Source organism: Sebastes umbrosus, chromosome 14 (genome assembly GCF_015220745.1).
Source record: "Sebastes umbrosus isolate fSebUmb1 chromosome 14, fSebUmb1.pri, whole genome shotgun sequence".
NCBI lineage: Eukaryota > Metazoa > Chordata > Actinopteri > Perciformes > Sebastidae > Sebastes > Sebastes umbrosus.
Window position 1 is genome coordinate 8,234,608 of NC_051282.1, and position 18,224 is coordinate 8,252,831.

The 18,224-nt window shown below is 39.6% G+C and overlaps 3 protein-coding genes across 10 annotated transcripts in view; 2 read left to right on the top strand and 1 right to left on the bottom strand.

The window, feature by feature from the left end:
- The window catches only part of ciita (class II, major histocompatibility complex, transactivator), a 29,340-nt gene extending 26,476 nt beyond the window's left edge, over positions 1–2,864 (top strand). For both annotated transcript variants that reach the window (XM_037792071.1, XM_037792072.1), the window contains exons 17-22: positions 123–203; positions 307–390; positions 477–560; positions 668–751; positions 1,182–1,265; positions 2,266–2,864. In XM_037792071.1, the coding sequence (XP_037647999.1) occupies positions 123–203; positions 307–390; positions 477–560; positions 668–751; positions 1,182–1,265; positions 2,266–2,341 (493 nt within the window). In that variant the 3' untranslated portion in view covers positions 2,342–2,864. The remainder of the gene's footprint in view (positions 1–122; positions 204–306; positions 391–476; positions 561–667; positions 752–1,181; positions 1,266–2,265) is intronic.
- Positions 2,865–3,947: 1,083 nt separating this feature from the next.
- dexi (Dexi homolog (mouse)) lies at positions 3,948–7,797 on the bottom strand. Of its 3 annotated transcripts, none has more exons than XM_037792075.1 (3): positions 7,645–7,797; positions 6,731–7,297; positions 3,948–6,465 (listed from the first exon to the last, which is right to left on the bottom strand). In XM_037792075.1, the coding sequence occupies exon 2, from the start codon at positions 7,173–7,175 to the stop codon at positions 6,906–6,908; it is 270 nt and encodes an 89-aa protein (XP_037648003.1). In that variant the 5' UTR covers positions 7,176–7,297; positions 7,645–7,797; the 3' UTR covers positions 3,948–6,465; positions 6,731–6,905. The 3 variants fall into 3 exon arrangements, with proteins under 3 accessions (XP_037648003.1, XP_037648002.1, XP_037648001.1); XM_037792074.1 differs by having other exon boundaries at positions 7,600–7,733; XM_037792073.1 differs by having other exon boundaries at positions 7,567–7,723.
- Positions 7,798–8,772: 975 nt separating this feature from the next.
- The window catches only part of clec16a (C-type lectin domain containing 16A), a 49,777-nt gene continuing 40,325 nt past the window's right edge, over positions 8,773–18,224 (top strand). The window contains exons 1-5 of one of the 5 annotated variants that reach the window (XM_037791495.1): positions 8,773–9,154; positions 11,187–11,315; positions 13,169–13,302; positions 14,208–14,356; positions 16,807–16,912. In XM_037791495.1, the coding sequence (XP_037647423.1) occupies positions 9,081–9,154; positions 11,187–11,315; positions 13,169–13,302; positions 14,208–14,356; positions 16,807–16,912 (592 nt within the window). In that variant the 5' untranslated portion in view covers positions 8,773–9,080. Of the gene's footprint in view, positions 9,155–11,186; positions 11,316–13,168; positions 13,303–14,207; positions 14,357–16,806; positions 16,913–18,224 lie in introns of those variants that run through there. The other 4 variants (XM_037791492.1, XM_037791491.1, XM_037791493.1 and 1 more) reach the window with 4 other exon arrangements.

Here is an 18,224-nt window from a genome sequence, read left to right on the forward strand (position 1 = left end):
TTGCCTTTAACAAATATTGTGCCTCCTACGATTTGAACATTTCTGTAGGCCATATTGCAATTTTGTTATAATTTTAATTAAGTGTGCAGCTCTAATGATGATGATATTATCTTTCTCTCTAGGCTTGGTCCAGAGAAAGGTCCCCTGGTTCTCCCCAAGCTGTGGGAGCTCCTGCCAGGTCTACATGACCTACAGCACTTAGAGTAAATATACATACCTTTACTTCTAGTTCTCCCTCAGTGCATCTATCTCTCTGTGTTTATGTGTTTGTTTCTAGTGTCTCACTCTCTCTCTCTCCTCCTTCAGTCTAGAGAACAGTAAGATAGGCGACAAAGGAGCAGAGAAACTGGCCGATGTTTTAGTCTCGCTTGGTTCCCTTGAGATACTCAAGTGAGTGTTCCTTTCTCATCCTGTACAACATAATACAATATTGATGTACATTGTGTGTGTGTTTACCCTCTCCTTCTGGTTTCTAGTCTGTCACAGAACTGTATAGGAGACCAGGGGGTGAAGAATCTGGCAACCATGCTGAGGGATCTGCCCAAACTGCACTGTTTAAGGTATATAATACACACACATATACCTAAACAACAACACCCACAGTGGCACATACGGTGTAGACCCACAGAATCTCACTTCCCTCTCTCCTCCCTTTATTTTTTTCCAGTCTCTACAGTAACGTGATTTCTGACGAAGGGGCAGAAACTTTAGCAGCTGTCCTCCCACACATGGCTTCGCTCACTGACCTGGAGTAAGACTATATAATGTCATATATAAGCATATACATACTGTGTATGATTTCTGTGTGTATGTGTCTGCTTTGATGTGTATCCCAGCAACAAATATCTAGTAGAAATACGGAGTAATACCTCACCATTTATTTAAGTAATGAGAAAATGTACTATATATGTATTTTGTACTGAATATAAGTTTCATCAGACCTTCAACAGACAGAAATTGAAACTCACACACACACAAACACACACACACACACACACACACACACACACAGATCAAAAGAGGAACCAGTGAACTATGATTAGACACAAGTGAATGTTGATCAGCTGATCTGTTGGTCTTTAGACAAAATGATGTGTTTACATGGATTTATTGTCACTATCCAGTAGATATGGTAGTACACATTGAGGATATTGATATTTACACTGTTTTGTGTTTGACAGCGTGAAGTATAACAAGCTGACAGATGTTGGTGCACACAGCCTGGGAGCCAGTCTGAGAAACTGTAGTCAAATGAAGACTTTGAGGTGAGAAAACCTGGTTGTGTGATCAAAGTCATGTTGTCCCGTGCCCCTTTTTTAGGCAAGATGTTTAACTTTGGTGTTTTTAAACCTGGACCCTATATTCCCATGTTTTTGTGTCAAATGGGGACAACAATTTCTGAAAGTGGTCCAGTATTGAGGGAGAACGCTGTAACCAGCAGTCGCGAAACGAGCTCTGAGGGCAAGTGAGCAGCGTCAATGTAACGTTACATCCACTAAAAGTGCTTGTTTTTGCCACTGACAGGCTCAGATTGTTATTATAAGTGTCTGATGGCATTATGGAAAGAACCCTACAGAGAAATAAACACATTTCTTACCTTTTGCTTAATCCGTTTTGTTTGTTATCATGTCCAAGTCCCGCTCAATGAAAAGTGTTGTGAAATCTAAATATCTGTATACTCTAGCTCAAATAAATACGGGCGGCCATCAAATTCAATGACCTCATCAACATTGTGGAAATCATCTAAATATTCAGCCATGACATTGAAAATCTTTTAGATAACACTAAGCTACACTTTCTGTACTCCAACCCAACAAACTCTGCCCGCCTGGCACTCGCAGTGTTTCAACCATGGATGTATTCCACTATTCCACCGTTGTCTTCCAGCAGCAAGTCACCTCGCAGAATGAGACTTCACCTTGAGCGAGACTCTTTCCATAATGTCAGACACTTATAATAACAATCAGAGCCTGTCGTGGCAAAAACAAGCAGTGGACGTAAATGACGGTGTACGCTTGCCCCATTGGGTTTACATTGCAGCCCGTGAACGGCTGCCGTCTACGGCGCTCTCCCTCAATACTGGCCCAATTTCAGAAATGATTGTTCATATTCGTCAGTTAGAAACAAAAACATGGGACAATAGTGTCCAGGTTGAAAAATAGTTACCCTTTAATAGTTCCACAACCAAAACTAAAGTACTGTTATCTAGTTTCCTTTCCCAGCATATTACATCATTGTATCTCTTTCCATCTCATCCTATCACAGGATGTGGAACCAGTGCATTCCCTACGGAGTGTTTGAGAGACTTCAACAGCAGGACAACCGGATCCGTTCGCAGTAGAACGATATGAAACCTCTACAACAGGGCTATGGACTTTTAATCGTGCATCTCACGCGTACATGTTTACACTACACAATACATTTTCCAAAGCATGTTTGTTTAAGAACAGGAACAGGAACAAAGAGAGAGTTAAATAGAGAGAGAGAGAGAGAGAGAGAAAGCACATGAAAACAAACCAAAAATGGAAAATTCTTCGCTGCTTTATTCAACAGTTACCACTTGGCGCTACAACAGGGAATGATTCAGCATTACACAGTGCTGCATGTGTGTACTGTATGAGTTTGTGGTACAAACTCAAAAAGCCTATTTGCACTATGATACTTGTCTTTATTATAGATGTGTTTCCTGTCTGATGTCATCGCCCTAGAGGCCTGCTGTCCTGTATTTGATGTGTGTTCTTTTATTGCGACTTTAACAGTATTTTTGTTTGCACTGACTCTGTGGCTGTAAATGATGGATTGCTTAACAATCACTTGGCACTTTAATATAAATAAAATGTTTTATGTTGTCACCTGATGCATTATTTTCTTTCCTCTTTTTTTTTTTCCACTAATCATTTGACGTGTTTACTGAATTCATCTGGTTATGAACAACTTCTTTTCGCTTCCTTCCCAATAGGTTTCTGTTCTCTATTTTGATGCAAACTGACCTTTAAAGTGTTAAAGTGTCTGAAACTCTGCGTAGTTGATCATATTAATCTATTTGCATTAAGCCATGTGTTACTGACTGTACAAAGTGAGGGCAGGCTTTCCCCAATTGTGACATCATGGTAAAATAAGGGGAAAAACTCAACTTTACTGACGACATAAATACTAATCACTTAACACTTGTCATGTTCCTTTAAGTGAGCTCAGATGTCTCTTGAGATTTATATTACATTTTTAGCAGAAAGCTTGTGTTACGCAATGGGGGTGTGGAGTTTGAGACACATAGACATCTACCAGACAGGGAGGCTGTTGAGTTGCATTATGGGAAATGAAGGATCCAGTGCTTTGGTGGCTTGACCCATATTTGAGACTATAAATTAGGATAACTGACACTGACATTTTTATTTTGACAATTACTTTTCTGATCTGTCTCTTGTAAGTCCCCCAACATTATGGAAGAGGACTACTAAATCGCTACGGCAATCCTTTAAAAGTGAGATTAAACAAAAATAAGCTCAAATATAAGAGAATCACAGGTATTTCCAACAAGTTTGGACATTTGGACCTGGTTCCACCAGACCTCTGAAACCTCCACCCACTTCTCAGATTTGTTCATCAGTTCAAATGAATGAATGAACTGAACCAAAATGCTAATCTGGCTCATTTGGGCAATGTTTGACTTGCAAAGTAAACCGAGGATGAGGATCGCCATCTCATCGGTTGAGGATTTTCTTTATCAAACACCAGCAGCATCAAAGCGTTCCACCAACCTCCTGTTGTTGTCTGGTGCACTGATGCTCTCTTGTGGACAAAATGTAAAAGTGACACCAAAAGAACACATGGTAACAAGTAAACAGATCAACAAGTCCACTTTAAAAGAACAACTTTTCCGTCTACAACAAGATAACCAATGAACACACATCCAAAAAAGGGAGCGTCGAAGTAAGAGGCAAAAAAGCTGGCATTCTCTCAAAGTTTATTAAATACACATTGGAAAATAAAACTCTGTTACGATCCATAGCTTATCATAGCATGTGTGCATGTCTGCCTGCAAAGAAGCAGATGTGGAGGGATGACACAAGCACTGGGTGACGGCTGTATGTTGATGATCCGTCACAGTCCTCATGGGAAGTCTCGTGGGTTTCCACTAACCGTACCAGCACAGTGTGGTATCATGTCTGGGAAATGGCACAAAAAAGTCTGATACCTGCAACTATAACACCAGGGATTTATAAACAGTTTTCAGACAAAACTAGGGTCCTCCCCATCTAACAGCTTCACTCACAATTGATTTTTTTAGAATATGGGGAGCCACTTTAATGTTTGATTTACTCAACTCATTGTACTGACGTCAGCTGCCCTCAACCTCCAGCATGGCAGGTTTATTACACACCATTCACCGTTCAACTACAGTAAGCCCTTTGCTGGTTTTTGATCCTATGATTTTTTTTGATCAAATTCCATACAAACGTGTTTCACAATATTTAATGATTATTATATATATATGAGTATCCTGAGCTTTAGTGTCATGTGATCTAAATGCTGTTTCAGATGATTTTTTTATCCCGCCAAAAACAGATTATAAAGGTCACCACAAAATATTGCTTTCAGGCAACCTAAATCCAAAAAGAAGAAATAATTTGGTTATCAGCCATTAATCAATACTGGTTGAACCGTATGAACTCTGAAAAAGTCTTGCATTGCATACCAAATCAGTTTTGAAGTGGTACATCTCATGGTCTGTTCATATTAAACTGCGCTGTCATCGTTTTTGACACAACTTTTTTTTTTTTAACATCCCTGTTTTTGAGTTCCAGCACTGCTTTTTTTCTGTCCATTACACAAATGTGGCTGTGGACAAATATCTGGTCCTGTTTAGTGTGCCATTTAAGCTGAGTAGACAAAGTGTTGGTGAAAGGTTGTCTAGCAGAATGTAATGTTCAAAACACTGACAGTCAGGCAATGAAACTCTGGACTAAAGCTTGTTTAGAGTATGATACGTGCATATGCAAATATTTCAAAATGTTTTTTGTCTCTATGACTTCAGTTATTTGGTGGACAACAACCACATTGCTATTATTATGCACAATATGCTTATAGACGGGGTACTGTATGCGGTGAGAAAATACTAGTTCCTCTGTATTGCCTCCAAAATCAATGTTTAGTTCCTTAGCTGGGCTATAAGTGCTCTTCACAGACCTACAGTATGTACAGTACTCTCAAGGCTTACTAGTATTGAACTGCCTCACTGCTTGGATCCAGTTTATTATTGCTGCCAAGAATATACATTTCATTAACTGAACTCTAAATTCATAACAAACTGAACAGAAAAAAAGTGCAATAAAACAGAATTTTGACAACTAAACCAGTATTTTTAAACACAACCAATATCATGCGCTGAGTCTTTTCTATGTGTCTATAACACACATTTGTAACATTAAAACAAACGGCAACAAATAGAGGATGAAAATATCTGAAGCACTTCTTCTCTGAGTTTCTTTTTCAAATGAGGTTTCAGCCTTTGACACGACTCGTACTGATAACGGTTTGACACATGTGGCCAGCTGTGATCACAGCTGTCACAACTATTGCTGCTAACTTTTAAGTGGAAAATTACATGTGCATGTGATGTAATTACTAATGTGATATAGTTCATCAGAACACACACTGTATTAAACAAATGGCTCTCCCTACATACTTTAATACTTTCCGCATTTCAGTGATGAGTGTGGCAAGTGTGGTATGTTGTAAGAGAGCTGTATCCTACAGTTTCACAGCCTGTGTCCAGTGTCGGTGTCTTTGCCGGTGCACCCAGAGTTCCTAACTGTGCTCCTGAGAGTGTGTACATCCCTGAAGCAGACATACAGTATGGATGACCTCAAAAGACGCCTCAAGAGGATGCGTGAGGCTGCAAAGTTGCAATGCATTCTGAAAACTTAAAAAGGGACAAATAGTTAAAACTAGTGGTTCTGTGAGTGATTAAGTATGTTTCCCGCTCTTTGCCAGTTCTTGTGAGATGTCACACTGTGTAGAAGGACATCACACTGTGACTGACGTGGCAAATTTCAGTTCACTTCCTTAATCATCCTCCAGATCTTGCACGGTAATTGTTCGGTGTCACGTCGGGCTACCGTATCTGAAAGTGGCCGCTATGCAGACGACCCGAGTCATGCTCCACATCTCTGGTAACATTCACTTTACATCCAAACGGGAGGAACAGCTGTCTCTTTCCACTTAGAGCACATTGTGCTTCCTTTTCATCTGTCATTGTGTCCCAAGTGAAGGACACAGATGCCAGTGCTAACCCCCATAGTGTGCGACTGCCCAGAGTCGATTGCCATTAGAATGGCAACAGACTGGCCGACAGCTGATCCTTTGCAGAGTGCTCTTCCTCTTCCCATGGGACAGTCACACTGATCATGTGGCCGGCGGTGCTGAATCTCTTCCTCGGGCTACCTTCTTTTGAGCCGAGACAACCTAGAGACGTGACCAAAAAAAACAAAAGACTTCAGAAGATCATCACCGAAACATTTTGCATAGCTTATCTTACAATATAACATAAAAAAAGGGTGAGCTTTGTGGGTAAAAAAAAAAGTAGGTTTAGTATCCTGTTTGTATCAGTTGCTCCCTCAAAAGACAAAGTTGTTTGCTGTAGTGCATAATATTATATTCTTAGTATCTCATTCTGATCATGAAACAGAAAAGACCTAAAAACACAGCATGTCTTGTGTGCTCTGCTTACTTTTTCACTGATATGTCTGTGCGAGAAAAAGGCAGAAACAGCATTGGCTTTGAGGCATCTTTTCCCCACATCACTGAACAGGATGTGTTCACACTGGTCCAATCTGCAATGAACCTCTGCATCACCACCACCACTTATGTTTCTTCTTCTTCTTCCTCCAGCACCAGCCTGTCTGTCACTCAAGGTACCCCTCAAACATATCCAGCTCGGTGTCCGTGTCGTAGGGGACAGAGGCCGGGTCGGACAGCACCCCGAGGTCCACCAGCGCCTGGTCCATGTCCTCAGGCAGAAACACTATCCCCACATTCAGCACGATGTACTCCATCAGGAATGCATAGTAGAGGATCAGGACGTTCACAAAGAACAGGCCCAGATAAAACATATATGGGAGTTCGTCCAACAGCGATTCCACCGAATCTATCTGGGCATAAATTGGCTGTGTCATAGAAAAGAAAGAGAGCCAGGATGTGGCGGACTGGAGTCAGCTGGTGTCACCGCTAGAAGTCTCCCTGGGGTGATGGTGATGGTGATGGTGATCTTTGGGCGTCCATTTCGGCTCGTCCCAACCTGCAAAACAGTGATTGAGAGGCAGATTTTAAGAGCTAATTTATCTGTATGGTCCAAAAGAAAACGACAGCAACACAGGTAGACATTCATAGGTAGTAATAACCCAAAACATCCCGTTAGTTTAGCTAGCTCCACGCATATTCTTTGATATTCACGCCATGCCAGCCTGCTATAAGGCTAACAACAGTTGCTAATGACAACTAACCTAACAGGAACATTTACTGTAAGCAAAGTTATTTGGAGTTTGTTTTGTACACACACAGCCGTACCGGAAAAATACGAAACATTCACAAAATACACTCTTCTGTCGATGTTTTTACAGCTAAAACGACGTCCCGTCTACTAACATGTTTTAGCCAACTGCATCAAAACAGTCCCCGACCACAAAGCGACACCTGGAGCCTCGGGAGCTGATTGGCTACCCGCTTTGCAGGCTCGGGCTGTGATTGGCTCTTTGAGGTGTCGATCAGCTCCGCAAGGACGTGTCGCGTGCTTTAATCGTCACTGCTAAACACCGGAAGTGCATGTTGTAGTTTTCATCCACTCGACTATCGAGCGTCTACCGTTGGGAGAGAATTAGTGATGGGAATTCAGGCTCTTTTTAGTGAGCCAGATCATTTGGCCTCAGCTCACAGAGAAGAATCAGAATCAGAAGAATCAGAAAGGTGTTTATTGCCAGGTGTAAGAGGTATACACTAGGAATTTTCTTTGTTTTTTGTTGGTGCAAGTCAGACAGTATAATAACAAAGAAATAGATAAAACGTTAGAATAAAATAAGAATAAAAATGTACAATTTACAAAATAAGCTATAAACAAAAATAAACATGATATAAACAGATAGTGCAAATATTGCCGGTGTGCAACCAAAGAAGAGCCGGCTCTTTCAGCTCCCAAACGGCTCTTCGTTTTTACCACTTCTGCCTTTTTATAATTCAGCCAAATTTAGCACTGTTTTGACCTATGATTAGTATGTGTGCACATATATCACTTAAATTATTCAATATAATTATATTATTCAATATCATTTCCAGAATACCATAATTTTACATGCTGCTTCGTTTTCTGACTGCCGCTCATCTTAGTAATATGTATACATATGAGTATGAGTAATGCATCTTATGTGTGTAAACCAATCCTTTGGTCAATAATTGTAATGTAGTGTAGTGTAATATAATATAATAATGGCAGGAGGGGTAATATTAGTGTTCTGTGTCACTTCTGGAAAGTGGCATTGGTTTAACCAGTGAAGATCTGAACTACTTCCTGAACCAGTCACACGGTATGGCCGTGCAGCGAGGCTTCGGACGTCATCAATGACGTAATTGGTCTAAAACGATACAAGCCTCAATACGCGCATCGCGGAAAATTCCTGGGAAACACTCGCTCCGAAGCCTCGGCACAGCAAGTAACATCACTAGTGCATGGAGTGCCCGTGGCGCGGAGAAGATCGTCCTATCATTCTGCCTTGAATTAATTAAAGAAATAAAAAAACGGCTCTCGGACGGGAGCCGGCTCTTATAGTTCACTTAAAAGAGCCTGCTAAATGAACCGGCTCGTTCGTGACCAGCACATCACTAGAGAGAACTACAACTCCCAGACAACCTATCCACCAACTCTGTTACGTAATGACCCCTCAGCGCTGCTGTCGCCGCCTATCACCTTCTGTTTGCTAAGTAGCTATAGCTGTACGGGTGAAAGTGGGTGTAATGGATAGATGCGGACACTAACGTTAGCAGAAATAACGCGCCTGTGAAAACATTACACCCCCGTTAAAACCACCACTATGTTCGGCCGGTCACGGAGCTGGGTTGGAGGACAAGGGAAGACTAAAAACATCCACTCTCTGGACCATCTGAAGTGAGTAGCTTTAGCATCAGACACATGCTAACGTTAGCCTCCATGACAACCAGCTGAGAACGACTGTCAGCGGTATTGTTAGCCTTGTTGTTAACAGCTACAATAACAGTAGTTAGATAACTAACTAACTAATCTAACATATGGTTGCTGTGTGGTTTCTATTCTGTTTGGTAAAGTAGACAGACATGCGAGCTAACGTTAGCTGTTAGCCTTTAATTGAAACCCTAAAACAGAACTGAGACTAGTTACTTTAATAGTTTTGGACAATAAAGTCGGTTCTGAATATTTGACGAGCTGAGAATTGAAGCTGTTAAAGGGCTTTTGCACAGGTGTTTTCAGTTCCTGGCTGATTACCTGTGTTTTAGTAGAAGTTGAGCTATGCTGCCAATTACTGAGCGCACCCAAAGTCTATGTACCAATCAGAGAGGCAGAAGTTAAACTTGTCTGACCACAACAGGTGCAATAAATTAACCAGAGATTGAAGGAGGATAATCAAGCTCAGCCTGCACACACACCCACAGAAGCAATCTAATCAGGCCAAATAAGTGAAAACACCTGTGTAGGTTTTTATGTATTTATTTTTATCTGACCTTTGTTTAACCAGGTAAAATCAATTGAGAACCAATTCTCATTTACTGCATGATGACCTGGCCAAGAGGCAGCAGCAAGAGTATAAAAACACAGTCCACACAAGCGACACAAACAGCACAGATGCAGTACAGTATGACAAACCTACAGTATGCCATGACAAGACATGAGAAAATGGCTAAAAACAGCATAGGTAAATTAATAGGTCAGAAATTAATAAACATTATGTACAAAAAAAGGTGGATTACTGAAAGTTCTTTGTAAAATTGTAATGGAAGAGAGAGAGAGAGAGAGAGAGAGAGAGAGAGAGAGAAGTGAGGCCTGGTCAGCAAGTACAGCAGTCAACTATGACTTGTGTACAGTGTAGGGGCTTTAATTGGATGACACTAATTGGAGATGATCCATTGACTATAAATTAGAAGCTACCTTTGTGGGCTCATAGTAATAACTCTTTTCATTTTTATTTTACATATTTGATTTGAACATTATTATTCTGGTCTGTGGAGCAGCTTCCAGATGTCTCTATATCACTACCAGAGATTGAAGGAGATAATCAAGCTCAGTCTGCACACACACACTCACAGAAGCAATGTAACACCAACACAAGGGATGCCAACAAACTGAACAGGCTGGGGAGGAAGGCTGGGTCTGTGGTTGGATCTGAACTGGACGATCTGGAGGTGGTGGCAGAGGTGGAGGATGAGGAGGAAGCTGGACGTTATCCTGGAGAACCCCTCCCACCCCCTCCACGATGAGCTCGTCAAGATGAGGAGCACCTTCAGCCACAGACTCATCCCCCCTCGGCACAATACAAAGCGGCAATACAGTAGCAACTATGAAAAATAACTATAATGTTGTATTTTTATTAGATAGATAGATGTACTTTATTGATCCTAAATTGGGAAATTATTGCGTTACAGCAGTAGGTTATCCAGGTAAGACACAGGAACAGCAAATATACAATAAATATACATATCAACACTAGAGATAATATCTATAGCATACATAATATAAACTTTAAACTTACTTTACACTATACATCCTATATACCACTTTATAGACTGCACATATGTACATATTACATTTATTTATTGCACATACTACATTTATTTATTGACAGACTGCACACACTATGTTCACCCATTCACTCTGTATCTTTTATATCTCTATTATTGTTTTTATCATTTTTGTATACCTTTACCTCTCCTGTGTTTCACTCTGTTTGCTGATGTTGCTGCTTTGACACCTGAATTTTTTTTTTCATATAGATTTTATTTGAACATTATTATTCTGGTCTGTGGAGCAGCTTCCAGATGTCTCAATATCACTACAGTCTTTCTTTTTGCTGTTACGTTTAGCGAGATATTTGTACAAATGATTACTGGCTCTGTTCTTTACCACTTTTCTTCCACACATCTTCCCTTCAATTGTGTCTTTCCATCAGGTATATGTACCATGTCCTGACTAAAAACACCACAGTGACAGATCACAACCGAAACCTTCTAGTGGAGACCATCCGCTCCATTACAGAGATCCTCATCTGGGGGGACCAAAATGACAGCTCTGTGTTTGAGTAAGTACCAGTCGACGACGTCTTTATGCCAAATCCCTCACCCCTCACCTGTAGCTACAAATATGTAGATGTGACTCCTGCTGGGCAATATATCAATAGTATATCAATATCCTGATGTGAGACTAGATACCATCTTCGATTTTGGATATTAAAATATCATGATATGGCATAAGTGTTTTTTTCTGGTTTTAAAGGCTGCATTATAGTGTGTATTTATATATATATATATTATATATATATTTTTTTTAAATTTCAGAATTTACCAAACTGTTCTAGCTGTTATATTATTTGCCTTTACCCACTTAGTTATTATATCCACATTACTAATGATTATTTATCAAAAATCTCATTGTGTAAATATTTTGTAAAAGCACCAATAGTCAACCCTACAACATCGTCACAATATCGGTATTGAGGTATTTGGTCAAAAATATTGTGTTATTTGATTTTCTCCATATTGCCCAGCCTTACTCCTGCATGGGGATCAAAGTGACAGCATTTTATTTACTTGTATTTGAATCTCTATTCATATAGGCAAGGTTTGCTATTTGTGCACACTGACTCATGGATTTGAACAGATGCACAAGGGAGATCTTTGAACAGGCAAACTTCAACTTGGAAACTCTTCTTCAACATTATAACTAATAGATAGATGGATAAGTGTCCTACCCCCACCTTCTTTCTATAGAGCAACATTGCTAGCAACTGAGCCACCATGCTGCTGCTCTGCTCTTGACTGTGAACCATTCAAAACTAAGCAAAACTGTGTCTCTGCATCAAAGACATTCCTGTTTTTCTTCCAGTTATGCTGACTCTGCACAAAATAGTAACGTTTTGACTCCAGATTGTGTGGGAAAAATACATATTGGTATTAAAAAAGAAAAAGTAAATATTATTTTATTCAAAAAAAAATATTCTGGGGAAGTAAATGTTTGTATAGTGTATTTTGTAAGGCGACAGCATTAACCCCCCGCCCCCACTCCAAACCACTGAAGCATTTCAGTCGTTTCCGGGGACTCAAGCTCATGAAACCGTAGTGTTTTGCTTTTAATCAGATGCAGCTCTGCAATTAGTGCCGCATGTCATCACTTCTATTTATCCACTTCGCCACCTCTGACTCTATTATATGAAACAGGAAATGGCTTCGAAGAGCAGAAAAGCCACAGAGGATGTTGAAAGAGTACTTTGTGTTATCAGGAAACCCTTAGAATAAACATGGACATGAACAGTCACTTTGAATTTTGTCTGTCATTGGCTGTTTTTTTTTGTTGTTTTTTTTCATTTCAGTAAGAGTTGAACTGAGCTGCAGTCTTATTGTGACATTACGATAATGATTTTTATATAGAATAACTAAACAAAATATGAAATATCAATGGTGCAAAGTACCGGAGTGCTCCTGTCTTTCTAAATTCAGTATTTACTGTGGGGTAGCTAGAGTTAGCCAGTTTGAGATCTGGTCCAATGAACATTAACTTGAAGTGATAAACTGCAATTTTTTTAAGGTTGAAATGAGCGGTATGCGGGTACAGAATATTGACATAGTACAGCACACAAATTATGAGTTCCAGTCTTTTTTTTTAAGCTTAGTTTTTGACACATTGTTTTTATTAGATGGTGACAGTATCGATATAGACAGGAAACATAGGGAGAGAGGAGGTATAAATGCACGACAGGTCCATTGCTGTAATCAAATCAGGGGCATTGTGGTTATACGGTATGGGTCTTAACCACTAGTCCAACAGGATGCTGCAAAAGAGAAATGTTCTTCTGTCTGATAATTATATTTCAACATCAAGTCATCATGAGCTGACTCCTGTATGTGTCTGTGTGTTCTCTCTTGTATATATGTTCAGCTTCTTCCTGGAGAAGAACATGTTTGCCTTCTTCCTGAACATCCTGCGTCAGAAGTCGGGGCGCTACGTGTGCGTCCAACTCCTCCAGACCCTCAACATACTGTTTGAGAACATCAGCCATGAGACTTCCCTATGTAAGTATTTGAATCGGCACTGGTTGAAAATATAAAGACATATATTATGTAATGCATTGCAATTAAATAGCCCTGTAACAAGTCATATACATTTCTTAAAATGTTGTAATTTGAATGCTGCTTTATGAATTTGTGTGGTGACTCATATGGTATGCTTTGAGGCTGTGGTGGCGTTGTGAACATAATATAATGCACTTCCTTTGTATTGAAAGGTGTTTCTATTATATATAAGAATATTAGAAAAATGTTACTAATACAATCAAAGGCTGCAACTAATGATTATTTTTATTATTTCTTAGTTTTTTTTTTTTTTGTAGTTTGTGGTATTAGATTGGATTTGTGGTGACATTTTTTTTTAGTTTAGATTAAATATGAGCAGTCAAAGGAACCCATAGTAGTTATTTCAGGAGTGTTGTATAGGCTTGCCCTAAAATCAGCAGCATGTAGATGTGTTCATGTTTTGTAGGCTAAACTATGCAAGGCATGTTGCACTGCCTTTCTCTGTTGAAATATACAATGCAGAGCAGCCTACTGCGTTTTTTATTGTTGTTAGGCAACCAAAGACTGATAGATAATATACTGGCATGTATACAGTGAGCTGTTATCTTATATAAAGTAAAACATGTTTGCATTTAGGTCAATTGTAGAGGTATTAAAAATCACAATTTTGTCATCTCAACAGGAATTAATAGTCCTTTCTCATGTTCACTGTACATAAACAGTTACTGCAGTAGTCCAACAACCTCACCGTTGATCTCATGATAGAAAATCAACTCTCCTCTTTAGGCCTTCAGTGTGCTCTTCTACAATCACTGGGCTCTTAAATGGTTAATAGCAAGATTGTCAGCAGTTTCTAAAACCCTGTGCTGTGTGAACAAGCCCGATCAAGTCTCTTCTCCTCTCAGATTACCTCTTATCGAACAACCACGTGAACTCCATCATCGTCCACAAGTTTGACTTCTCGGACGAGGAGATCATGGCCTACTACATCTCCTTCCTCAAGACCCTGTCGCTCAAACTCAACACCCACACCGTGCACTTCTTCTACAACGAGGTGAGGCCGTAGACGGGTGGGGGATCACAGGGACTTAAAGAAGGGGACTTAAAGAAAGGAGAGACATAGAATATCTTTTATTCAGTGTCCACAACTTTTATCACTCTGCACTCTCTATCACAAAGAGGAAGGAGTGAGTGATGGAACAGATTATTAAAACCAGATAGGCAGACTGAAAGGAAAAAAATGGCAGTCTGTTCTTTAAATTTAGCATCCTTACTACTCATGATATTTTACAGTGGTACACAAAACCACTCTAAGTATATAGATATTATACAGTTAATTTGTTAAAAATCCAGAAGCTCATTTGTCACTTGCATTTTGTGCAAGTCGACCTGTGTTTGTATTTATCAGGCTACTTCTATCAGGCTACTTCTATCCACCACGTCTTCAGCAGCACACTTCCCCTGTGAAAACATCAGCTTCCTGTGTAGATTTAGCCAATCTTGACCGCATGTTATCATTCTCATCAACAACTGAAACAAACACATACTTTATTGTAGTAGTTATAGACCACCGTTTTCGCAACAAGATCTTGTTTTTTGTCCAAAACTGTCCTTATTCTTTATTTAAAACTAGTAGTAGTAGTATTATAATTCAGGTCTTTTGCTGTGTGTGTGTGTGTGTGTGCGTGTGTGTGCGTGTGCGTGCGTGTGTGTATGGTAATAGATTGTTGCACCAAAGCAAACTGACGCCCTGAATAATCGCTGATGTCATCGTTGTTACCCTTCAATGTTTCAGCAGTATCTGTAGTCCTTCCATTGGCCTGTGTGTGCTGGGGAAAGTTATTGGTGTACTGTTGATGGTAGCTTTGCCCCTGAAGCCAAAACCAGACCCTAATGTGTAGATGTGAGAGGATATATGTATGTGGTCAAATTACCTATAACTAATGTATTTTATTTGTGTTTAATTTTACTTTATTTTATTTATCAATTAACAATAAAACTAAAACTTGCCTCCCTGAGACATTTCTCCTCTCTGGATGTGGAGTTTTAAGTAACTTAGCTGACATTTGTTTATAATTCATCTATCACTTAATTTATTATAATTAATTTATAATTTATTGATTTGCCGTTTATTCTCCTCTAGAGGGCGCTATTGGATAGCTCATTACTTTGGCCACTTCTGTTCCTGTCAGATCTACACAGTTATATTTTTAAGATCAGAGGACACACTCTTTGGTCTGGTTTTGGTGTCGGGGTCAAGATTCTTCATTCGCTGTGACCTCTGTTTGTTTCTGGCCCTCAACTGTGGTTGGCTGGAGGTCGCAGTGACTGAGGAACTGTTGGGTAGAGGGTCAGGCACTGGCACAGAGAGAGAGGACTGTAAGATTCAGAACAGCCGGATTGTCTCACACAAATTTACTACGTGCAGCATGCTGGTATGTTAATACATGTCGCCCGTCTAAAGTACTGTTAGAAGCAAATGTCCCTTTTGCTCAGCTTGGTCTTTTGAGTGGCTGCGTCCAAAATCGCATACTACATACTCAGTATGTGTAGTATCGTTCAACATATTTTTGTGTGAATAAACAGTAGTAACTTTGTATCTTTTTGGATGCATTGAACTGTAATTTTTACATTACTTCCTGATAGCCTCCTTGCTGTTTGGAAAAGTGTAACTAACTTTGGACAATCAAAGTCTGAACTAATTAAAAAAATATATTACACCTTATACTTGCACTTAAATTGAAACGTTATTGATGTTACAGTGCTGTCCGCCATTGTCTGCTTTAAATGGTGTCGTCACTACCACGTTGCATTGTGGAATATTTATGACAGCGTAGTGTCCACTGTTTGCATACTGTAATATTTCACCAGAAATAGTATGCAATTTTTGTACTATTGGTTGTCACGTTTCAGAATGGGCCAAAAACACCCAAATCAAAAGCTTACAATGTGTTCTTTTGCTTGATACTAATATTTTGATTTGAAGTGCAACGTCTACAAGTCAGAAACAAAATAGGCACACTTATCCATCCGATATAGCATCCCTATTGACTGGATTTTAAGAGTCATGAGACATTTATCATGAATTCTGTGGGATTTGAGTGGGTTCGCAAGGTAACGCGTAGGCTAGTTGTTTACTGAAGATGGAGAAATTCTAATTTTTTAGTGGCATGTTGTCTTACAGTAATTCTTTAACACCTCAAAAATATCTTTGACTTTTGTGTATTTGCCCAGCCTGTATTTTCTGTAAAAAAAAGCAATGCCCAGGCTTTAACATTCGTAAAACATTTTCTCAGTTAATTAAAGAACTAAATAACAATATTTTAATGTTATTAGGCCTTTCTTATCAAAATGCAATACTACCCAGAATTTCTGTCTCCACTAGCTGCTTTCTCTCTCTCTCTCTCTCTCTCTCGCTCGCTCTGTGGTCATATGAGGCCTGAGCGTGGCGGTGCATTACCGCGCCTTGCTCACCGGCGCCCCCTCTCTGTCTCCCACACACAGCACACTAATGACTTTGCCCTGTACACCGAGGCCATTAAGTTTTTCAACCACCCTGAAAGCATGGTCCGCATCGCAGTCCGAACCATCACACTCAACGTCTACAAAGGTGAGTGCTGGGAACACGCATGCGCACATGCTAACCCATACACAGACATGTGTGTGCATACACAAACACTCCCGAGATGCTGGGACTGCCTACCTACCGCCTTTCTTTGTACTCCTGCCCTCTTCTTGCTGCTGCTGCTTCTGGTGCATGAGCATGACTAACAGGTAACACTGTGACAAACAAATACACAATCCGCTTAATTCTTGGCCTTTTAATGTTTCGTCGCCTTCTAATGTATGTGATTTATCATCATTCTAGTGTAAAAGAGTGTGAGGTAGTACAAATAACACCTTTTTAAGCTGTCATTTAACATTGTCCTTTATTTTAAGTTTTTCAAAAGGTCCTGCAACTAAAGTAGTACATGAAAATCTGGTCATTATTCACAGCAACCTGGTACTAGTCGGAGAATGTCAAGTATCTCTAAACAGGTGTCAGTATGGCTACACCGGATTTGAATGTCTGTTATTTTACAGTAATGCCATCTGCCATTAGGCACACATCTTCTCTAATGATGTCTCAGACAGCAGGTCTGCAACACAGACAAGAAATTCAGTAAATATTTGCTAAGAACCTGACAGATGAAAGCTCTTCCCCTGGAACTCAGCTGAAATTACAGAAAATATGTAGAAATACATACAGTTCAGAATCTATATACAGCAATATTTGGCTGGTACCCTTGAAACTCTGCAGTCAGCCAGCAGCTGTGTGGGTCTTTTTTTGTTGTGCGAACAAGCCACTTTGGGGGATGATTGGCTATTTTGAGGACAAATGAAGAGTTTTATTCCCTATTGTCTTATTCTACACATCTGTCGTTATCTCAGTAACATCTGTTTTTACTTAATTCAAACATTTGGTTGGTTTTGTTTCTATTGCAAGTTTGCAACAAGCCAATTGTGATGTGAACCGTATGCAGTCATAAGGATTATCAGCCAGCATCAAATATCCATGAATAATTCTATACTTTTGCACTTGTATAGAAGATAACTGGATGTAAAGAAATACTCTACTTAATATAAATCTTTACCCACGATTCAGGTTGTTTTTAATTTCTCTCAATAATCCATCTCTCCTGCTAAGTCACTGTCATGCTCACACTTAAAGGATTCACTGTATAATAATGACACAATGAAATAAATCCTGAAGTTGCCAACTAATACAGAAAATGACAAAATTAGATTAAACCACAAGGTTCAGTATCACCGCCTCACTGATCTCACATGCGCTTATTTACTAATTATAAGAGAACTAACTCTTCAGCAAGTCCACTCTACTCAGCATGCAGAGTCATTGTTGAAATCCCTCTATCCAAAAA